The 21,989-nt window shown below is 38.7% G+C and overlaps 1 protein-coding gene across 4 annotated transcripts in view; it reads right to left on the bottom strand.

Annotated features, from left to right (window-relative positions):
• Positions 1-369: 369 nt before the first annotated feature.
• Positions 370-21,989, bottom strand: part of TINAG (tubulointerstitial nephritis antigen) — a 51,247-nt gene continuing 29,627 nt past the window's right edge. Inside the window, exons 9-12 of one of the 4 annotated variants that reach the window (XR_008576224.1) lie at positions 18,208-18,313; positions 2,548-2,582; positions 1,672-1,717; positions 535-590 (exon numbers count right to left, since the gene is read on the bottom strand). Coding sequence is in view for 1 of the 4 variants with exons in the window: in XM_054819066.1 (XP_054675041.1) it covers positions 480-590; positions 1,672-1,717; positions 18,208-18,313 (263 nt within the window). In the remaining 3 variants the exon portion in view is untranslated. Of the gene's footprint in view, positions 591-1,671; positions 1,718-2,547; positions 2,583-18,207; positions 18,314-21,989 lie in introns of those variants that run through there. The other 3 variants (XM_054819066.1, XR_008576225.1, XR_008576226.1) reach the window with 3 other exon arrangements.

Raw genomic sequence — 21,989 nt, 5'->3', positions numbered from 1 at the left:
TTGGAATTTTTTACTAGTATAACCATGAGCTGACTGAGCCAATTCTGTGTGGAAGAGGAAATAATATTTCTAAACTGAACTGTGACCAGAGTATGCATTGTAAAGAGATTAATACTAATAATGTAACTCCATTTATTTCAGGCACTGCTGAATCAGCCATTAGTAATATAAGAAAACAGCGGTGAGTTGTAAATAACAGAAGAGGGAACTTCCTGCTCTATGAGACACCGGGGGTTTCAGTAGTCCTGGATACAACTTGCTATTAGTATAAAGGAGTGTTTGTACCAGGTGAGATTTGGGAGTGTTGCGATGGCTGCAATGTGTTCGAGTGAGGAAGCCCTAATAAGCCATAATAGAAAGAAAGATAACTTACAGAGCAGACATTTTTATTTCTCTAGAAAGACTCAATATGCAACAATGGAAAGAATAGATACATAAAGCAGATTACGGTACAGTACAATTAGAGTAGAAGACCGTGGCTATCCCAAAGTAGCCAAAATCAGCTTCTCAATATCACACTCATTTTGTCCACGTAGAATCCTAAAATAACCATTTTCTCCCCAAGATTTTCCCCAGGAGTTTGCAGCAATCTAAAGAAAAACAAAGAGGGAAAAAAATCAATTTAAATTTTAAAGTATTATTTAAAAGTGCAAGGTGTAAAATGCCAAATTAAACTTTCGTGATAGTTTCCTTTTTAAGAAACAGAGTTTTTCAGATTTGATGCACTGAGAATCAGAATACATCTTTTTCTGATTGCTAATCATTTGTTCCTTTTTGTTTTGATCAAAATTTCAGTTCCAAAACCAGGGTTAATAAAAATAGAATACTATTTCCACAAAGCACTTTGATAAATCGAAGCAGAAATATTTAGATACTTCAACTATTGGCTGGAGAAAGTGGTCATTGAAACAATAATGGTAAAAATTCCAATTACAACTAATCTGTTAAAAAGAGACCCAAGATACAAAAAAGCTGACTTTTAATATATTAGGTTTCATTCAGGTATCTATTGACATATTGAGCAATTTAGTTTCTAATGAAGTCAGTAGAAGTTCTGCCCTAGATGTCAGTGAAACTACCTACCATAAGCCCTGCCATCAGCTATGTAAACTTCAAATTACCTTCTGCTGAACACAGGAATAATGAGATAAGCTGTTAATCATAATCAAAGTGATAAAATCTGACTTACTCTAAATGGCTGAAAGCCAATGTTTAATTTTTTATTTTTTTTTCTGATAGCTGGATAGCATTTGCCAATGCTGTTTAAATAGATAGCTTGTCTTTTCCAAATGTTTTAACAAATAATATTGATTACTTTTATCAAGTCTCATTTGCAGGCATCAGAAAGAACTGAGTCATCATGGGAAATGTGAATAACATTTGAGAATTTGAATAAGATTTGAGACAGAAAAGACAGTGTAGGAAAAAACACAGATATAGGTGGGAGATTGGATAAAATAAGCTTTGAAATTGAGGGAGATGATGCTATAGTTCAAGGGTAAGTATGATAAAAGTTGCCAGAAAGGGAATAGAACTATGCAAGAGACTTAAAGGTGAAGGAAAAAAAATAGATGCAGAGAGAGTGAATGAAAGGAAGGAAGTTGGTTTTAGATAATCTGTGTTGTAGAGCTTTTTTCTTCTGCCTGAAAACAGTGCTTAGGATTCACTTACCCAGAACTTCTGGTTTTGTCCATTTTTGTCAGCTAATGCTCCCCACCTGTTGCAAGAGATGGTACTAGTGAGACCTTTGATGCACATGGTCACATTTCGTAGCTTTAAACAAGCAACTAGAAAAGAAAAGCTTGTCTTAGTTGTCCTAATACCAGAAGACATCTTCATGTTTAAATAACAAACTCTGCTGATGATAAAAATGAAGATAAGTATCCTGATAGCCACCAGCCACATTGCCATTAGGGACTACAAAAACTTAATGCAAGTGTAGTTTTAGTTTGTCATTGCAAAAACCTGTTTCCATTGACAGAATCTCTCCTCTGGAGAGCTTATCAGCTGAACTGAACTGAACTGTGTAGGAGTATTGAAATTAATGTGAACACATTTCTTCAATTCAGCTGAAGATCCCTAGGAACATTTTTGTTAAAGATCTCATCCAACACCTTTACAAAAATATCTGGTGAGTTGGGACTGAAAATGTTCCCAGCTTTTCTCAGTTCAAATTAAACTGCTGACAACCTAATCTGTTTTACTGGGGAGGATGACTTGTAAACTTACTTGATGTTTCTTTGACATCTTTGAGAACATGCTAAATGTTGTGGCAATATCCATGAAACCACACAAAAGATTGTCCCCACCTGCCAGGTGATAAGACTTTCATAATTGTGTAGTTGTAGATGAACTGCACAGTGCTCTGAGTTGTTAAGCCTCACTTTGTATATGTACGGGGCAGAAGAAGTTCTAAGGCCATCGTCTGGACGTAGTTCAATGCGCAAAAGCTGCACTGCATACCTTAGGTAGCTAGGTATGTATGGTATTTCTACTGATTGCTTAAAGAACTCTGTCTTGTTTTGCATTTATAAAATGAATGCTTGCCTCGTTACTATTCACAGGTCATGACGCCCAGGTGCCTACAAGAGGACACAAATAAACAGAAAACCAAAGATGTGGATTTTACAGGTTTTACCACAGTAAAAAGTTAATCCTAGAATGTACAGAGTGCCATTGACAGGGTGTTTGTCAGTCTATATCCCACCAACACCATGAGTTTGAGCTGTATTTGCAGTGCTCCATTCACTTTGAAAAGCAAGCAGCAAAAATATGAGAAATTCCACACTGTGAATGGGGAAATTAGGAATTTTGTTTCATGTTTATAAAACAATTTGAACAGCCACTGTGACATCAGCTCTCCTTGGTTAACAGTGAGCCTTAATGTATGTGGAATACCCACACTTCCAACCAAAGGGAAAAAAAACCAAGAAAGTTGGTGACTAGCAGAGACGTGAAGTCTGGATTACAGTTGAAAGAACAAATTGTAGCTACTTTTCATTAAATGCCAGGAATCATAAAAACAATGTTGGTCACAATGACCAAATATATTTCAGATACAGCCTGTCATGACCATAAATTCTAAAAAAAAAAAAAAAAAACAAAAAACCTATCTGATTTCATATCTGATTCAGATATACTTCTTTCCTCATGACCATTTTACAATTTATTTATTTACCATTACATCAACTGCAGTGTGAAAGTCCAATATTTACATCAATCTTAAAGACACAGTAAAAAGGCCTTGAATTTATATTCATATATTCCTGCCTTCAGTACTACACATTATCTCCCCCACTTGTTTGAGCAGGATGATGACTAGTTGCTGCAGACTCACATTTCTGCAATTAAATATTTTTCTAACATTTGTTATTTTCTAAAAAAAAAAGTTAACTTCTAGTTTCATACAATGATAGGAATTTACTGATTCTCAGAAATGCTTCTAAATTGAAGAAAACCTAGAAACAGAAATGGAAAAGGGTCATTTTTTTATCCTTGACTGTAAAATATCCATGAATTTAATTTCCTAGGTTTTTTTCCATCATAGTAAGACACAGAGGTACTTGACATATGCATTTTATCTTACAGTTTAGAAAGAGGAGCTACTTAGTAATCCATGCCCATGGGCCTTCATTCAAATACTCTAAATTAAAATACATTAAATTAAAGTATACAAGAATGCAGCCAGTGGGTCAAGAAAAGTGACTAATCCCCTTTATTCGGAACCTGCTATTCTGCATCCACAGCACAGTGCCCAGTTTTGGGCTTCCCCACACTGGAAAGCCCTTAACAGGTTGGAACAAGACCAGCAGGAGTCCACTGAGATGTTTGGGATCTGGAGCACACGCTGTACATGGAGAGGCCGAGGGAGCTGGCTTTGTTCAGCCCTTGGGAGAGGTGGCTCAGGGGAGATCTGTTTGTTGTCTTCTGCTTTACAAAGGGGGGGAGGGTATAGGGAAGACAGAGCATGATACATGCACAGCCAGTGCTCAGAAGATGACAGTCACCGTTTTCAGGAAATGAACTTGCAATTGGACATAAGGAAAAAAAAGTATTTTACAACAAAAGTGGTTAGGCACTACTGAAGTGAGAGGTTGCGGAATATTTGTCCTCAGAGATATCCAAAACTCAGCCTGAGAATCCCCATGAACCTTAACTATGAAGATGGCTCTGCTTCAAGCTAGGGGACTAAGTAGATGACCTTCAGAGATCCCTTCTAATCTGAAGTATTCAATGATCTGAGCAACTTGATCTAAGATGGCCCTGCCAATTTAGGGTGCAGAGAGTTGGACCAAACAACTTCCAGCCTCAGTTAGTCTACAGTTCTATGAATTATTAAATTTTGTATTCAATGTATAGATTTTGTGTAACAGTTAAATAACTAAGTATACTAATAAATCGTGATGGGGCAAGTGATTATGCCAATTTTTTTTTTTTTACAGCTGCAGTGTAAAGAGCAGATAACAAGGTTGATTTACTGATCAAAACCAATCTTGGGGTTAGTGCATGAATCAGGAGCAGGACTTAGCAGGAAAGGTGGAATGGAGTGTCATCTCCATAGATGCTGACCTTTACTGGCAGCAACTGTGGCATGAGGTCCTAGGCCTGTTTACCAAGGCTTTCCCAAATTTGTCATGGCTTGTTCCAAAGACTGGCTGAGATTCACCAATTCTCATTTCTCCCAGGCTAAAGCGCTTCTCTCGGTCTGAAAAAGCACTCTGCTGTAATGGAAACAGCTGTTGTTTTGTGAACCATGCTCTATATATATTGTTCAATGATGCAGTATTTGTAGCCACATGCCAGTTTGATTTGACATTTTGCCTCTGGGAATGAATGCCAGCTCCATCAAGAGCATTTCTGGGGTTTTCTTGGCTTATTCATAGTAATATACCTTCTAAAGAGGAAGCAATTCTTTCAAAAAATACTAAATGGAAAGTGTTTCTGCAGTAGTATCTTCAGGAAAGGAGGGCATGTTTTCTAAAATAGATTTCTCAATTTTCTAAAATAGATTTCTCAGCATAAGTATTGCATTTGATCTTTGCAATTTTTCTTCTTCCCTTTTTCTGCCTATAAAGTTATACTTCAGTATTTTTCATGAGTTCAGCCTTACTGATGGAGTAAATTCATTCTGCATTTTATCCCTTAGTTGCACCTAACAAACATGTTATGGCATCCAAGCACAGCTTCCACTTTAAGCTTAATTTAAGTTTAGATTCCTCAGAGAAAATAAATCTCTAAATATCCTTTCTGTTGCCAAGCCAGGCATCTAAGGGTGAATTTTCAGACTTATAAAGAAATATGTAAGTGAATAATATTCAGTTCAGCTTGAATTTTAACTGCTCTTCTACTTGCTGCTGTAAGTACTACTCCTTGAAACATGAACAAAGACTGACTGAGAGGAAATTGTTAAAATGATCAGATAATATTTAGTAATCTGAAAATAAATTCAGAAGACATGTTAACCTTCTAAAGCTCTTAGCCATCCACTAGGCTGAATGGAAACTGGATGGCATCTTATTTCAACAATTAAGAAAATAGTCTTGTTTTGACGGAATTCACAAGCTGTATGTTTCTCTACGTAGACAGGACTCTGTACAAGGATCTTTTCCTGAATCTGGGTAATCATCCAGATATGACTTCTTTATTTATTTCACATTTTAAAATAAACATTAGTTGCAAAAGTTTATTCATTAATAAATTAAAAAGGTGCCCTCATGGAAGACACTATGAGAGTAAAAAGTAACCTGGTATATTATTGATAGCAACTGTGGAAAATTATGGCATTCCATATCATTTTCCTGGAGAGTGGCAGCTCAGAGAAAGCGTTGATTGGTCCCACAAAATCTTCAAAACCCATATTAAAAAAAATAATTGAGTTATTAGAAGTATAATCCTGAAGGAGCTAAATAAGCCATCAAGATTTAAAAGTGAAACCCATATGACCCACTTCTGTCCCAGAACAATGAAAGATCTGTACAGATTATGAAAGGTGCCAGTAACATGAAGATATTATTAATCAATGTAATTTTTTGCTTTGGGTAGACTGTGGAAAAATAGAATAAAAAATAGTACCTTTACAATATTTTCAAAAACGTAGTTAATAAAGTGTACTACCGTTTTACTGGTCTCTTCTGAGATTTAAGCAGTACGTTGGCATTATTATCGTTTAATGTAAATGTTAATGTCAGAACTGGAATTAGAATTTGTCTTTTTCCTGACAGTAAAACTCTGGGATTTAATTCAAGTTTAAGATATCTAAATGTATGTGTCTCACAGTAGCAAACAGAGTATATTGGGATCCATTCACTTGCCTAAATGTAGGTGTGTAGGGCTATTTGAGATGCCTTGGGATGCCTGAGACATCCACATGCTTCTGGCAGACAGAGGACCTATGAGACATCCACATCCTTTTGAAGACACAGCCAGAAGGGAAGCTCTTCCTACTTCTGGTACCGCCAAATATTTGCGTGGGGGCAATTAATGGATCCACGAGCAGTTGTAGCTGAGTTGCCCTCCAGTCTCCACTGACTTTGTTGACTAGATCACCATCTCTTTGATGAGAATTTGGATACCTAGCACATCACACCTGCCTGAATCTCAGATTGAATCCTGACATAATTAATTTGCTACTGAAATGTGAGATGAGCAAAGGAGAAGACTGGAAATTATTAGGAAATACACAGTGAATAAAGTGTTAGAATGGGAATTAGCAGACAATAGAATGTATCAGCTTCCAGAACTACAAAACTGTAACACGTGATTTCAGAATAAATGATCAGGAGAATTAAGACATTACAGACCGAAGGACTGGATTCTATCCATCTTAAACCAACAGGGATAAAATCAAAGAATTTAGAGAAGAGGGTAAAATTATCATAATAAACAACATGGAAATTACAGTTTTGATATATATCAGTTTTTCACAATATAGCACAAAATCATAGATGCTACAGTTTGGTTGAACAAAATTAAACCAGGAATATATTGTGCTAAAAAGGTTGTTAAACTAATCTGGGATGCATTTTATGTTCCCTCATGGCTTGGAGCAAGAGCTGGTTTAGGGACCAACAGATTGGAAGGGAAAATGACACTTTAGTTAATATTTCCTGTAAAACAGCTGTGCCTTGGAGTTTTAAACATGGAAGAGAACCCCTTTGTGCTGTGCATTGTAAGTGAAAATGATTTAGTAGAAGAGCAAATCCTGTTGCCAGTATCTGCTTTCAGAAAGTAATCTTCAAAGAAAAGAAATGGGAATCTATTCAAGAATCTGAGGGGTATCAATATTTTGACTGCAAGTGAAAATCGATGGGAATTAATAAATGATTGTCACTACTTCATAAAAAAACTATGACACTTTCAGAGCTGTTAGCTGATATAATTTCTTTATGACAGTCAATATTGTATCTCCTCCTGCAGTTCTTTTTCTTTCTCTGACAGTTCTTGCTCCTGTTTCATATAGCCAATGTAGTCATTGCCATTTTTTCCTGAAGTCAACCTGTCCAAACTACATATTCCTAACTAACGATATCCTGACCTTGTTGAAGGTAATCAGAGATCTCAAGTGTCTTCAAGGAAGCCAAGGCCTTGGAAGCTAGTAGATGTGATAGTGAGCAGGAAATTAGACATAGAGTCTGCTTTAGGTATGTTCTTCTTTAGGTATGTTAACATTAGAAAGAAAACCTGAGAAGCTGGGATTAAAAGTAGGCAAGATCATGCATGTTTTGAATGAAGAATTATACAGTGTGTGACTGGAGCACTACATTAAATCTGGTAAGTCACTGCTAGGAGCAAAAAGAGCAACAGTAACAGGTATTTGTGTGACAAATTGAGAAAAGAATAAGTCAAAATGTATAGATGCTAACAACCTAGATGTGTGTAGGGCTCAAATGCCAAGCAGAAAGAGAAAATTAAATGTCATATATTAGTCTATAGATAGAATAGGGGGGAAGAAGTCCAGGAAAGAAAATATCAAGAAAAAATATCCCAACAATGAAGTAACTTAACTCCCAGTGGAATTAGTTCCCAAGTGTAAATGACAGAGACTTAAAAGTGAGTTGACACATTCTTGGACAACACCCATTGGAGAACAATATTACATTTTCTGGAAGATGACCAAAATAATCTAATAGGATTTTTTTGTCTCTTGCTTTTGTGATTATTCCAGCTTGATATTTACTCCAAATGAATGACATTTCAAAAGCAAACAGATGCTGGACCTCATTACTCACAGAGACGAGGAATCTATTAGGGTTATTTTTACAAAGCTTTAGACCACTAATGTTCCCACCTTTGGTACTTTTAGGAAAAGCTTTCAACCTTACCCCGTCCAAAATTTCTATTTTTATTAAGAAGAAAAAGAAGATATTTTAAGGAATCATTATGAGAAGGTCTATCAATTACTGAAAATTACTTAAAAAAGGGAGTTTTATTCTGTCAGACAAAAATATTCTGTAAGAAATACACCACTTAGCTTTTCCAAAAGAAACCATCATGATCCTCAATCAAAAATAACCTTGAATAAAAGGAAGTCATTTCACCAAACTGCATTCAATCCCCTTCAAGAGAAAAAGTGAGCAAGGTATTTCCATTTACTCCTGGGAAACCAGCTCCAACTGACTCTGTAAAGAGAATTCTGGTGCTTTTTCAGATAAAAGGATGTGTGCTTCCACAGAAGGATTTTCATAATTTTGTGTCCAGTTTTATATAGAAGAGGCACCTTAGCTGTCCTTTTAATAACTTTCCCTTGATATGAACTCTGTAGAAGACCCTGCATGCACAACACTGCCTGACAGTTAAAAAACTAGAATATGCAGACTGTTTCAGTATTTGTGTTGGGTTTGCGTGGCAAGGTTTTGGTAGCGGGGGGCTACAGGGGTGGCTTCTGTGAGAAGCTGCTAGAAGCTCCCCCTGTGTCTGATAGAGCCAATGCCAGCCAGCTCCAAGACGGGCCCGCCGCTGGCCAAGGCCAAGCCAATCAGCGCCTCTGTGATAACATATTTAAGAAGAAGAAAAACACTTAGAGAGAGAGCTTTTGCAGCCGGAGAGAGGAGTGAGAAGATGTAAGAAACTCTGCAGACACCAAGGTCAGTGCAGATGGAGGGGGAGGAGGAGCTCCAGGCGCCGGAGCAGAGATCCCCCTGCAGCCCGTGGTGAAGGCCATGGTGAAGCAGGCTGTCCCCCTGCAGCCCATGGAGGAAGGATGAGGGGGTGTAGAGATTCCACCTGCAGCCCGTGGAGGACCCCACGCCGGAGCAGGTGGAGGCACCTGAAGGAGGCTGTGGCCCATGGGAAGCCCACGCTGGAGCAAGTTCCTGGCAGGACCGGTGGACCCGTGCAGAGAGGAGCCCACGCCAGGGCAGGTTTGCTGGCAGGACTTGTGACCCCGTGGGGGACCCCACGCTGGAGCAGTTTGCTCCTGAAGGTCTGCACCCCGTGAGAGGGACTCCATGCTGGAGCAGGGGAACGATGAGAGGAGTCCTCCCCCTGAGGATGAAGAAGCGGCAGAAACACCGTGTGATGAACTGACCGTAACCCCCATTCCCCGTCCCCCTTGTGCCGCTGAGGAGGGGAGGAGGTTGAAGCCGGGAGTGAAGTTGAGCCCGGGAAGATGGGAGGGGTGGGGGGAGGTGTTTTAAGAGTTGATTTTATTTTCTCATTCCTCTACTCTGTTTTGCCTAGTAATAAATTAGATGAATTCCCTCTCTCAGTTCAGTCTGTTTTGCTCGTGACGATAATTAGTGAGTGATCTCTCCCTGTCCGTATCTCGACCCACAAGCATTTCGTTATGCCTTTTCTCCCCTGTTTGGTGAATGAGGGGAGTCAGAGAGCGGCTCTGGTGGGCACCTGGCCCCCAGCCAGGCTCAACCCACCACAGTATTCTTCACACAAAATGTAAATTGGGTTTGTTTGAACAATTCCTAGTTTCTTTTTCAAGAAACTGTATCACTACAGGTGATACAGATGGACTTCACAAGAGAAGTATAAAGAAAATTTTCAGAAAAAAACATAGAGTTGATACTTAAACATCATTGAATAAAACAGTAAAAAAGCTAGAAATACAACCTAACAGAACAAAAAGGATTATCAGCAGTGGCTTGTAGGTGTTTTGTAGGAGAACAGAAACTAGATTCTAGTGTGCTTACATTCAGCTTTGTAGGTAAAATGCTGCTAGTAGCAAATTCAGCAGAGACATCTGAAGAGTGTGCTAAATAATATTACACAAACTGACTCCTTAAGACTGAAGAATGTCAACTAAAAAGAAATAAGGCCTTAAGAGCAAAGAGGAATGACAGGTCTCAGATTTCAAGCTATTAATTCCTGCAGATCTGTCGATGTCAGTAGAAGTCAGTGCTTTGTGTTAACCAAGGAGTAAAACAGTTTACTGTACACCAGTGCTCTAGGAATGAGCGTTCTGCATCATCTTTCTAACTTCTGCCATTCAACAATTTATAAAAGACTCTTCTCACATACTGACAATCCCCACCTACCAATCAAAACTCCACAAATAGAAAAATACAGTTTTAAATCACTCCTGCAATTTTTTTTTCAACCACTTCAACTCATGGTTGCAATTTCCAAGTTATATAGTTTGTAGGTTGAATGTTGGATTCGCTGACATCACTGACAAAAGTCCAGTGATTTACAGCAATAAAGATAAGATTTATCTCTGGTTTGTTTGTTTATTTGTTTGCAATGGCTCCTCCCTGTCTTTGTAGAGTGGGGGGTGCATTGAAGATAGGATTGCGTCACATCCTATCTTCACAGACTGAAGCAATGAATTTTTTTTAAAAAACAGCATACATAGAGGATGTCTAAAGGAAACTTATTTATTGTGGTTTTAAGGTTATGGTCTTTACTGATATTCTGCTTTGTCAGTTTTTTCCTAATTTTCTTGTTTTTTAAAATTTTTCATTTCTATTAACTTCTGCATTCACAAGGATCTTCAGGTCAAATAAGACAACTAGAACACTTTACATAACCTCCAATACAAACACAGCATAAACTTAGAATAGAATATTTCAGTTGGAAGGGACCTACAATGATCATCTAGTCCAACTACCTGACCAATTTAGGGCTGACCAAAAGTTAAAGCATGTTGCTAAGGGCATGGTCCAAATGCCTCTTAAACACTGACAGGCTTGGGGCATCGACCACCTCTCTAGGAAGCCTGTCCCAGTGTCTGACCACCCTCTAGGTAAAGAAATGCTTCCTAATGTCCATTCTAAACCTCCCCTGGTGCAGCTTTGAACCATTCCCATGCGTCCTTCTGGATCCCAGGGAGAAGAGCTCAGCACCTCCCTCTCCACTTCTGCTCCTCAGGAAGCTGTAGAGAGCAATGAGGTCACCCCTCAGCCTCCTTTTCTCCAAACTAGACAAACCCAAAGTCCTCAGCTGCTCCTCACAGGACATGTCTTCAGCCCTTTCACCAGTTTTGTTGCCCTCCTCTGGATGCATTCAAGGACCTTCACATCCTTCTTGAATTGTGGGGCCCAGAATTACACACAGTGCTCAAGGTGAGGCCACACCTATGCTGAATACAGCAGGATAATCATCTCTCTCAACCAGCTGATTATGCTGTGTTTGATGCACCTCAGGATGCAGTTTGCACTTTTGGCTGCCAGGGCACATGGGATTTCCACAGTTACATATTTAATTAGCTATTTCTGACCCTTTCCATCTTTGACAAAAAGTGCTGGTGATCAAACAAGACTTGGTGAAGTCCAAATTCATCCAATTCAACTTTAGGAAACTGAGACATTTGGATTAGGAAAAGAACCACTCTCTGCTATCAAGAGAGAGAGGTACCTCCTGAAGATAATTCATCCCATCTAAGTGCTGACAATAATCAGTGCTAACAAACTGGACACATTTGTCTCTTTAACATGTTTTCTATGTAGGTGTTGCAAATTTGCTGTCACCACACTGGCCAAACAAACAATGAAATCTCTTGGGCAAAAAAGTCTTCCCATAGACTATATATACACAGCAACAGGATACAAAGATTACTCCGTCCCTCTCATCTTCGCCTGGTTTATTTTAATACCACAGTTCTGCTTTTGTAAAAGGCTCACAGTACCTCCTTCTCCAGACAAAAAGAGAGTGGGACAGAAACACGTGTGGTCTAAAACTTTTCATCTCACTTTCTTCCCTGGACTTGGTCGTGTAGCTGTCATAATGCTACCAGACAAAAAACTTATAACTATTACAGGTTATGTCCTATTCTTAGTGCTGTAACACAAAATCCTAGTACCTTTCAAAGACTAGGATTTTCATCTGCTCAATTAGACAAAAGTTTAGTTCTTAATCTTTTATTCATAAGAAGAAGGTTGGGGTCACTGACTAGTGCTCTCCATGAGATAAAACTTAGAAAATGATTGCTGGAACTTGAAACTATGGTTTTGCCTGGACTTTTCAGCATGAGAGATGAGTCAAATTATCAGTGAGTCAATAGTTAAATCATTCCCACAAATCTACTGTAATGAATTGTATGGGAGACAGTCTCATGAATTTAACTGCATGAATCATCAGACACTGTGTATCTTTTCCTCATGATCTTCTAATGTATTTCTCTTTGATGCAAAATATTTTGGGGTGTTGATGTTTAATTTTTAACTACAATATCTAATGTTGATTGTCTGACAATAATAAGGTAAAGTTTTTTCCTGAAAGAAAAAGGGAACTCAACCCAAGATCTCTTCAGTCAGGAAGAAAATAATTTGGGGCATGACTTTTGGTTGTTTAAGTTGTTGCTTGTTTGTTGTTATCCTGAGTCTAAGCTTGAGTGAGGACAAATGAAGAGGAAAATGAAGAGAAAAGCAGTGTCTTCAAAGCCAAAACCTGCGATGTTGCTAACACTAGTCACCGGTATCTTTTTTAAGCCTTTGGACTTTGCACAGGTGAGTCATTTAATTGTGTATTAAATCTTAGAGTGCTGCTGCTCTGTCTGGCTGTCCTCTCAACACTACAACACAAGTTTTTGCCTCACGTGTCAATTTTATCTCCATTAGTATGGCTTTTTGTGTTAAGAAACATTCAACCAATGTTTTTTCAGGGCACAGATGTTGCAAGGCCACTCAGTGCCATCTGCTGCACTATTGAATTTAAAGCTTCCAGTGAATCATTGATAAAAATAGAGGGGAAATGTGTTTCCAGTTACTGTACATCTCTCAACGTCCTCTTATGAAAGTTCTTTGTCATTCTGAGCACCTTCCAAACAACTGAAACCCTATCTTGTTCATGAAATAGTATCTAAGGCTTTTGATAAAATTATTCTTGTCCCCTCCAAGCCTTAGGGTGACTGTCCATGGATTTGATTGTAGCCAAAGACTTCGGCTTTTGGGGCCTTTCTGAATTTTTCAGTGTCAGGGGATCAGCAGATACAGCTTTTTGAGTTGTCCTGGTTTTGGCTGGGACAGAGTTAATTTTCATCCTAGTAGCTGGTATAGTGCTGTGTTTTGGATTTAGAATGAGAATAATGTTGATAACACACTGATATTTTGGTTATTGCTGGGCAGTGTTTATACCAAGTCAAGGACTGTTCAGATTCTCATACTGCCCCGCCAGTGTGGAGGCTGGTGCTGCAGAAGAAGCTGGGAGGGGACACGGCCAGGACAGCTGACCCAAATTGACCAAAGGAATATTCCATACCATATGACATCATGTTCAGCATATAAACTGGGAGGAGCTGGCTGGGGTGCCAGCGTTGGTGTATAAGGGAAGAGCAACTGATGTCATCTACCTGGACTTGTGCAAAGCATTTGACACTGTCCCACACAACATCCTTGTCTCTAAATTGGAGAGGCATGGACTGGACAGATGGACCACTCGGTGGATAAGGAATTGGCTGTATGGTCGCACTCAAAGAGTTGCGGTCAACGGCTCAGTGTCCAAGTGGAGACCAGTGATGAGTGACATTCCTCAGGGACTGGCATTAGGACAGGCGCTGTTTGACATCTTTGTTGGTGACACAGACAGTATGATTGAATGCACCCTCAGCAAGTTTGCCGACACCACCAAGCTGTGTGGTGCAGTTGGCACACAAGGGAAGGAATGCCCAGAAAGCCAACTGTATCTTGGGCTGTGTCAAAAGAGGTGTGACCAGCAGGTTGAGGGAGGCAATTCTTGCCCTCTACTGCACTCTTGTGAGATCCCACCTGGAGTATTGTGTTCAGTTCTGGGGCCCCCAACATAAGAAGGACATGGACCTGTTGGAGTAAGTCCAGAGAAGGGCCACGAAGATGATCAGAGGGCTGGAGCACTTCTCCTGTGAAGACAGGCTGAGAGAGTTGGGGTAATTCAGGATGAAGGGTAGATTTATATTAGATATTAGGAAGAAATTCTTCACTGTGAGGGTGGTGAGGCACTGGAACAGGTTGCCCAGAGAAGCTGTGGATGTCCCCTCCCTGGCAGTGTTCAAGGCCAGGTTGGATGGGGCTTCGGGCAACGTGGTCTAGTGGAGGGTGTCTGTGCCTATGGCAGGGGGGTTGGAACTAGATGATCTTTAAGGTCTCTTCCAACCCAGCCCATTCTATGATTCTATGATTCTATGATTCTAGGATTCTAGGATTCTTTGATCTGAGAAATAGATCTGCTACCAAGTTAATCTTTGATGTGAATTCAGTCTATTTTTAAGAGATCTTGAGATAATGATGGCAGTTTCACATGTCATTTTTCAGTCATTAGTCTTCTCTAAAATAACAGAGTGCAGCTGAAAAAGTGAAAATTACCAAACTCTAACCAATTTGTCTGTCTTAGTCCCACTTACAATTTGCAGTTTCATTGTACCTCATTAACTTGTTTTCATTTTGGTGTCATTAAGAGTTGTAACTGTATGTGTATATACACATAGATCCACACATGTGTCTGTATATGTATACACAAACATACATATGCAAGACATTCTGAAGATACTATCTTACTATAAATGTTATGTACCAGTCAGATGGTCATTCTGTTTTTAAGCTACTTTATGATGCCATTACAAGTGAGATTCCTGTAGTCTAACCTAGACATTTTAATGTTAGCTATGTAAGTCTGATGTTACCCCACAGGTTCTTTTACAGTCATCAAAGAGAAATGATCCAACAAAGCAACTCAGCTCACCTTAAGACAGATACCTAGAATAGAGCAGATGAATAACCATGGAAGATAAGGGAACCATAGTTGCCTAGCAGAGACATAAGAATCCAATTCTCACACACCTAAACTTAGTTGTCATGAATCCCAATCTCCGTTACTCCCTTCTGCTTACCTCCCTGTCTCTGTAATACAGACATAGAAACTGCTTGAGAGATCCTACTCTCTCTAAATGTCAGTGGGGTCAGCCCATCAGATTGCTGAAAGCCTTATTTCACTGTCCATAGAGACTGTGATCAAACCCGAGTGGTCTGCTACCCGCAACGCCCTCCACCTGGCTGTGCCACATTTTCCTTTCCTGCTTCCATGCTGTTCTGTCTTTTCCCATTCTCTCCTTGCACCTGAGGTCACACAGTACCTCACTGGAGACAGACTTATAGTCCTATCAGAGCTGATTTTATAAATAAGAAGTCTTCAAATGATAGAAAACAACTGGCAATTTCAAGTTGCAGAACAAGGGAAGCCAGTCAAGGCATTTACAGTCCCTATGATCCAATGATCAATTAGGCAGTTTATATGTGCATTTCTGGTTTTGTACAAATAGCTCTTGCAAGCTTCACCAAAATTTATTTCCATTTTATCATTCCATCACCTTATATGTTGTACAATTCATGGGCAGTTTAAGGGATTCTCAAAAATGTTTCTGAGAGGTTACAAATATAAATTCAATATGGTCATTCATTATTAGGGATGCCTTTTACAATTATTGGATCTCTTTTACGGAAGGGGTTATAAATATAAAATCAGACTACAATAAACATAAAACCACACAAAACTGCATTTTTTACCCTATGTGTCAGCATGTGTCTCTGCTCCTTTTTCTCTCTCCAGGAACCACCTCAGCTAAGCAGAATGCAAATAATCATCTTTTGTTTTACTATTGGAAGTCCAACTTTAATGGGATTCTCATGTGTTTTTTATTTAGTTCAAGGACTTTTCATTCTCCTTTGCTCAAAAAACCCCACCCAAGCTCTATATGAGTGGCAAAGAACTTATACTTGGGCCACACATTTTACATTCAAATTAATCCAAACTGATGAATGATACAAAAAAGCGATAGCTTAATCCTCTAGACATTAAAATCTATACAAAAGAGTGGTTTAGATGTCATGGTGTAGAATCACAGTTTATGACTGGATTTATTATTGCTAGAAACTCAAGTACACCTAGCCTTGGACTGAAACAGCCTCCAACTTGTCAAACTTGAATTCAATTTTTACAGTTAAACACCTCAGCAAATATTCTGGCATAATCTCAGAGGTCAGAACACTTATGCATTAGACAATGAAAGAATGGGTAATTCTTTATATTGTTGGATCCATTGGATACTTCAGCAATGTTCAATGAAAGTTAGTAAGTAAGTGCATATTAAACTCTGAACCAGTCTGAGGTTTCTTAAATATCATCACCTTCAGTTTTCTTCTTTTTCCTTCACTTTTCATGTCCTTCTTCAGTATATCAGACCACCTGGCTTTCCTCCTACTCAATGTTTTGCACTGACCATTCAATACAATCCTCTGCAGGGAGCTGCCGGTCTCGGTCAAGGTGCTCAGGTTTGTGCTCCCAAGTGGGTCCTTTCCTGATGGCTGCTATCCTTTCCTCGCACAGCCTGTCAGCTCCCATTTGTCACCACATCGGCATCCACTTCTGCACAGCAATGCACCTCCTCCTCTTTCCCTCCTCAGCCATCACTTTGTCCCTCTATGCCATTCTGGCTTAACCACTCCCCTCAAAAGGTTATTCAATGTATATTTGGGGCACCATGTCTGAGGTAATAGCTGTCATCACCCTACACTTGCCCCAAGGATGCTTCATAGCCCTCCCAACACCTGCGCTGACAGCCTCACAGCAGCTCATCCCTGAACTGAGGTATTCAAATTGCATTGCAAATTTTATTGTCTAATTTTATTGGTTTCTCATGGCCTTTCAGATATACTTTACATACATACGCATAAACCGATACATACTGGCTGTCCTTCATAAACATCTTTTCCTAATTCAGTCCTTCATTTTTCCACACTAAGTTCCAGTTTCTCTCTTTCATTGCTTCACAACATTCTGTTGTGAAGTAGTGTAGTCTGAGTCAATGCTTTTTGCAACACTATAGGGTCAAGGATGATCTTGCATAAGTCTGCTCTTTCTCTTTGCTGCTGTGCCACTATCAGGCACACTCTTGTAATTCATAGCCAGCGGTTTCCACAGCCATAGGCATTTCCATGTCCTTTATAAGGATATCTTCACTAAGATCACAAACACAAAATGCACTTTATTTTGCGACTTTATTTTCTTGAACTACATGTTGAAGATACTCTCAGTAATCTTCCTAGCACAGACCTGAATCATTATTTATTTGATAGTCTAGATCACCTATAAAATATTTGTTTGAGACTCTCCAGTCATTTCTCTATGTAACTACTCACTCAGTGATTTAATAAATTCATCCAGGCATATTGCCTCCATGTCAAAAAGTAAAGTCCTGTGGTGTGTTCTGTAATTCAAGTGTATGCATTGTTAGATACTTGCCATATTAATATAGTGGCACTGGTCCACAATTGAGGGGAAATCCACTAGTGTATTATACACACTCTTCTGCAGCAGTTTCAGACCTGGATGTGCATCCCAAATAAAATCAGCAGCATTCCAGCAGCTACTGATTTCTGTTTGGGGTGTAGAGAGCCCAGACTGCTGTGCCGGTAAACTGTGCTTGTTACTTAGGAGGCCACTGGCAATTTTTATCTTTCCTTTTGCATTCTGCTTGGTGGCACATTTGGATGAAATCATGTACTTGATGTGTACATGGAATATTTGTGAATACTCACCAAAACATTTTATTCTATAAACCAGTATATTTGAAGTCTTAGAGCAAACATTAGTGTGGATTAAAAGACCATGGGTCTATACCTCTTTCCAATGCTGTCAGACACATGAAAATGAACCAACAACAATCTTATGTTGAGAGCTAACAGAGCTCCACCTCTGACAGTGAAACCTTTGGGTTCCAGACTGGGCATTAACATTTTACCACATTGATGACTGGCAGAAGAAAAGAGTAAAAGTATATGTTTTACTCACCCAAGGAGTTTGACTGAATGAGTTTTCCATTTAGATCCTTCTTTCTGGGAGTGTCTGTAGATTCCCTCTTTGTAAAGGAAAAAATCTTCATACACTTTCATTATAGCTAAAAAACAATAGGGAAAATCAGCAGTCAGCAAATATTGCTTCTATTTTGCTTTGCTCCTTGCGTTTTACCAGTGAGATTTTTGTCATGTGTTGGACTGCATAAGTGTACTTTGTAATTACAGTAAATTCACTAATTGCTCAGAAGTTCCCTGCTGTGAGTGAACCCAGGGAAATATTCCAACAGAGATCTCTCAAAGGTCTCTTGTCAAGTTAATTCAGTTTCCCCGTCATGGAAACTCCTTATCATGGACTTCTTCCAATACAGTAAGAAGAAATATTGCCTCATGTAGGCTTCCATAAGTTTTCTCAACTCCAGTGAAATCTAATTCAATAAAGCAAATCCCCTCGAGGTTCATGTATAAAATCCTCAGCTCTGACAAGCATCAGCATATTCAAGAAAAGTGTTTAACAGACAATATATGTATCCTGTGAAATACGGGGGAGCGATATGTATGCCTTTTTCTTTAACTCAGATTGAGTTCATTAAGTACACAGAAATCTCCTTATAGAAAACTAGATTTTCTGTATATATGTTCATCCTGACTTTCAGCTAAAAGTGGGAGAGAAAAAAAACTTTGTGTCCATAAATTGTATGGCCAAAGAGCTGATGAACTGTGCAAGAAAATTAAGATTACAATTTGCATTTTATATCTATTAATTATTCCCTAGGAATATCATTCACTTGTTTAAGAAAAATGTTTTGGGTTTCTTTTCCACATTTGTTCTGCCACCTTAAGTACCATTTGCTTTGCTATATTGTGGCCTACCAGATCCAGGGAAATGAAACTATTTTCCAAGTCTACATTACCAGTGAATCAGAAACATTAAATACAAGCTTAACTCCAACTTACTTTTAGCTTATGATATTAACAGTCTTAGACTGCCACACAGCTTGGAATATGAGAATTAGTGAAATCCAGTTTCCTAAAGTCTTGCACTTTGTGAGTCCCATAAAGTACAAGTTTCATGGACCATTTTTATGTGGTTGGAACATTTATAACATATGTGCCTGGTATAAATCTGCAGTATCCGGTAAGATGAGCTCATGCTGCAGTTTTTTTCTGTCTGGCACACTTTCAAATATCTTTTTCCTACCTGAATGTTTTCATAAACATGAAGGAAATTAACTGTATTTACAACCTCTTGGCTTCTATCATACTTGGCTGAAAACAGAAAACATTCACAAATTTTAGGGGATGAAAAAGAAGAGTTCAAAACATGGTCAAATGGTTCCACTTGTCCAGGAAACTTGGCTAAAAATGTAATTTGCTAACAAGGTTGCTAACATAAAAAATATATGCAGATGATAGCAACACATGGGGAATAAGCAGCCACGATGCTACCTGGGTGGCAAGTCTGGGGGAGAGCTATATCACTTAAATCAGAAAAAAAGTTAAATGCTGTTAATGAATAATGTTACAGCTTCTGCCGAACTGCCTGCAGAACCAGAGCTCACACATATTGACAGCAACAGACCAAGCGGAAAATAGCACAAATTTTATTCTTGGTTTATAGTTGCAAGCTCAGGACTCTGTTAGAGCTTTCTGCAAAGGTTTCCCCGCTCCCTCTGCCCCCAGGCTCACCAGTGCATGGAGCTAGGAGCTTAACTCCTCTGGATGTCCCTGTACCGCTGTGTAAAATACCAGCTGTTGAGGTTTCTGAGCTGCAGAGGAGCCTGTGGAGGGAGAACTTTAAGGTGGCACAAGGGAACAGAGAAGGAGAAGAAGACTCCCACTGGCCTTAGTCCAGGTGAGGGTGTCAGCAGAGAAGTGAAGGGGGTGACTCATTCAAAAAATTACTGTAGAAGCTTCCCTGGATCTTGTTGTGATGCCTTGGCCAAAGGGAGGCAAAGAATAAGGGATGAGTGCAAGAACTGCAAAATTCACTTCTCCCACAGGAGGTTTGAGGTTACGGGATCTTATGTATCATCAAGCTGAGACAGGAGAAGGTAGTCTCATTTCTAAATCACATTGCTCTTTGAAATCAAGGTCTGTATGTTCAATTTCAGAAAACAATTTATTCTTTACCAGCAACTCTACACCAAACGCACGTTCTTGGCTCTGTGAAGAAACACCATACCTAAATTATTTCCACTGAAATGAAATAAGACATTTCGAAGTGTGTTTACAGAATATCTTTAGTCTACATAAGAGAATTTTATTCATGATTGCATATTATATCTACATGGTGTGTGTGTGTGTTTGTATATATTTGTATATATACGTAAATATATATATACACACACAGAGCAATCAGGAGCTAAATAATGGTACAGTATCTGGAGTTAAGTGGGCTGGGTACATGAAGTGTAGAGTGGACAGAGAGATAATTCAAAATCAAGTCCTGAGATATTTTTATTTATTCAGTGACTTTCTCCTGATACGGACCATGACTTGGACAGGATGAGATGATCACACTCCATCAGCCAACTGTGTTCCCTCCCACATAGAAGAGACTTTGCATTTTCCAAAATGAATTGATCACTTATTAATGAATCGGAACAGGTAGCAATTTTCATAAGGTTGCCTCTAGCTCATGCATGAGCTACCTCAGTCATGCTGAGTTGTCAGATCTATGCATATAAATGCAGCAGATTATAAGATTCATTCCACTGTGGATTCCTCAGCATAAAATCCTTAAATAATAATTTGAATCTCTCAGACATACAAACATAGAAAAAATCCAAAAGTAGTTGCTACGAAAGGAATTAAGTGCAGCACTAGTGCTTTCTCCAGATCTTTTTCTTGTGTCAGCAAACTAAATACTCCTTTTGTTCCAAGATCATGATAGCTGAAATTATAAGTTTTATAGGGTCAAAACTCTGATGTATTGCCAACAGTGTGTTAGTTTTTCTTTGGTTGAGACTGACTAATGTGACAGAAAGGATTATTTTCCTCGTCAGCGCTATAACTATCAGAGTATTTCCAAAGTCCCTTATAAAAAAGATGAATGAGCAATATCAGATTGTCCATTTGAATGTTTTTAAAGTATTAATGAAACTTCACTATGTTTATTTGAAAATTAATTTTTTAAAAAACTAGTGTTTCATCTTTTGCATCTGAAAATGCTAATTGCTCAGTTCCTGTACCATATAAAACAATTACATATGTCAGAGAAATTGTCATTCAAACTTGAGAGTTGTATAACAGAAAGTTTTCAATTACATCCCTACACCTATTGTTTCACAATTGTTAAAAAATATATATTTTTCTTATCTTTGAATATGCACAAAACCCCAGGTACATTCATCATCAAACAGGATGACTTTCTGCATCATGATCTCTAAAAGATCTTGAAAGTTTTCCAGCTATTAAATATTACTTACTACATTAGATAAGATTAGCCATAAGCACTCTGTAAGTTCTTGAGGAATGACAAGTGAATGAATAATGGAAAAATCTCTTTCAGTAGCTGAAGATCATTTGCAGGATGTTTTTTGGGGAAAAAAAAAAAGGTATGATGTGGTTTTAAAATTAGAATTATACTCTGATTGCATTTCTAGTATGGGTAGTGACAAATTATTGGGTCATAACTGTGCCTCATTTAAAAATCTCATTATAGTAAAAAGAAAAAATGGAAAATGAGTTCACTCAGTGATATACACTCTCGGTTATACAGTCTTCTTCAGATTTTGATTTTCCACATATAACATTACCTTAACCTGAAACAGACAC

This window comes from Grus americana, chromosome 3 (genome assembly GCF_028858705.1).
Source record: "Grus americana isolate bGruAme1 chromosome 3, bGruAme1.mat, whole genome shotgun sequence".
NCBI lineage: Eukaryota > Metazoa > Chordata > Aves > Gruiformes > Gruidae > Grus > Grus americana.
The sequence above is the reverse complement of the archived record's forward strand: the minus strand, read 5'-3'. Positions and strand labels throughout refer to the sequence as shown.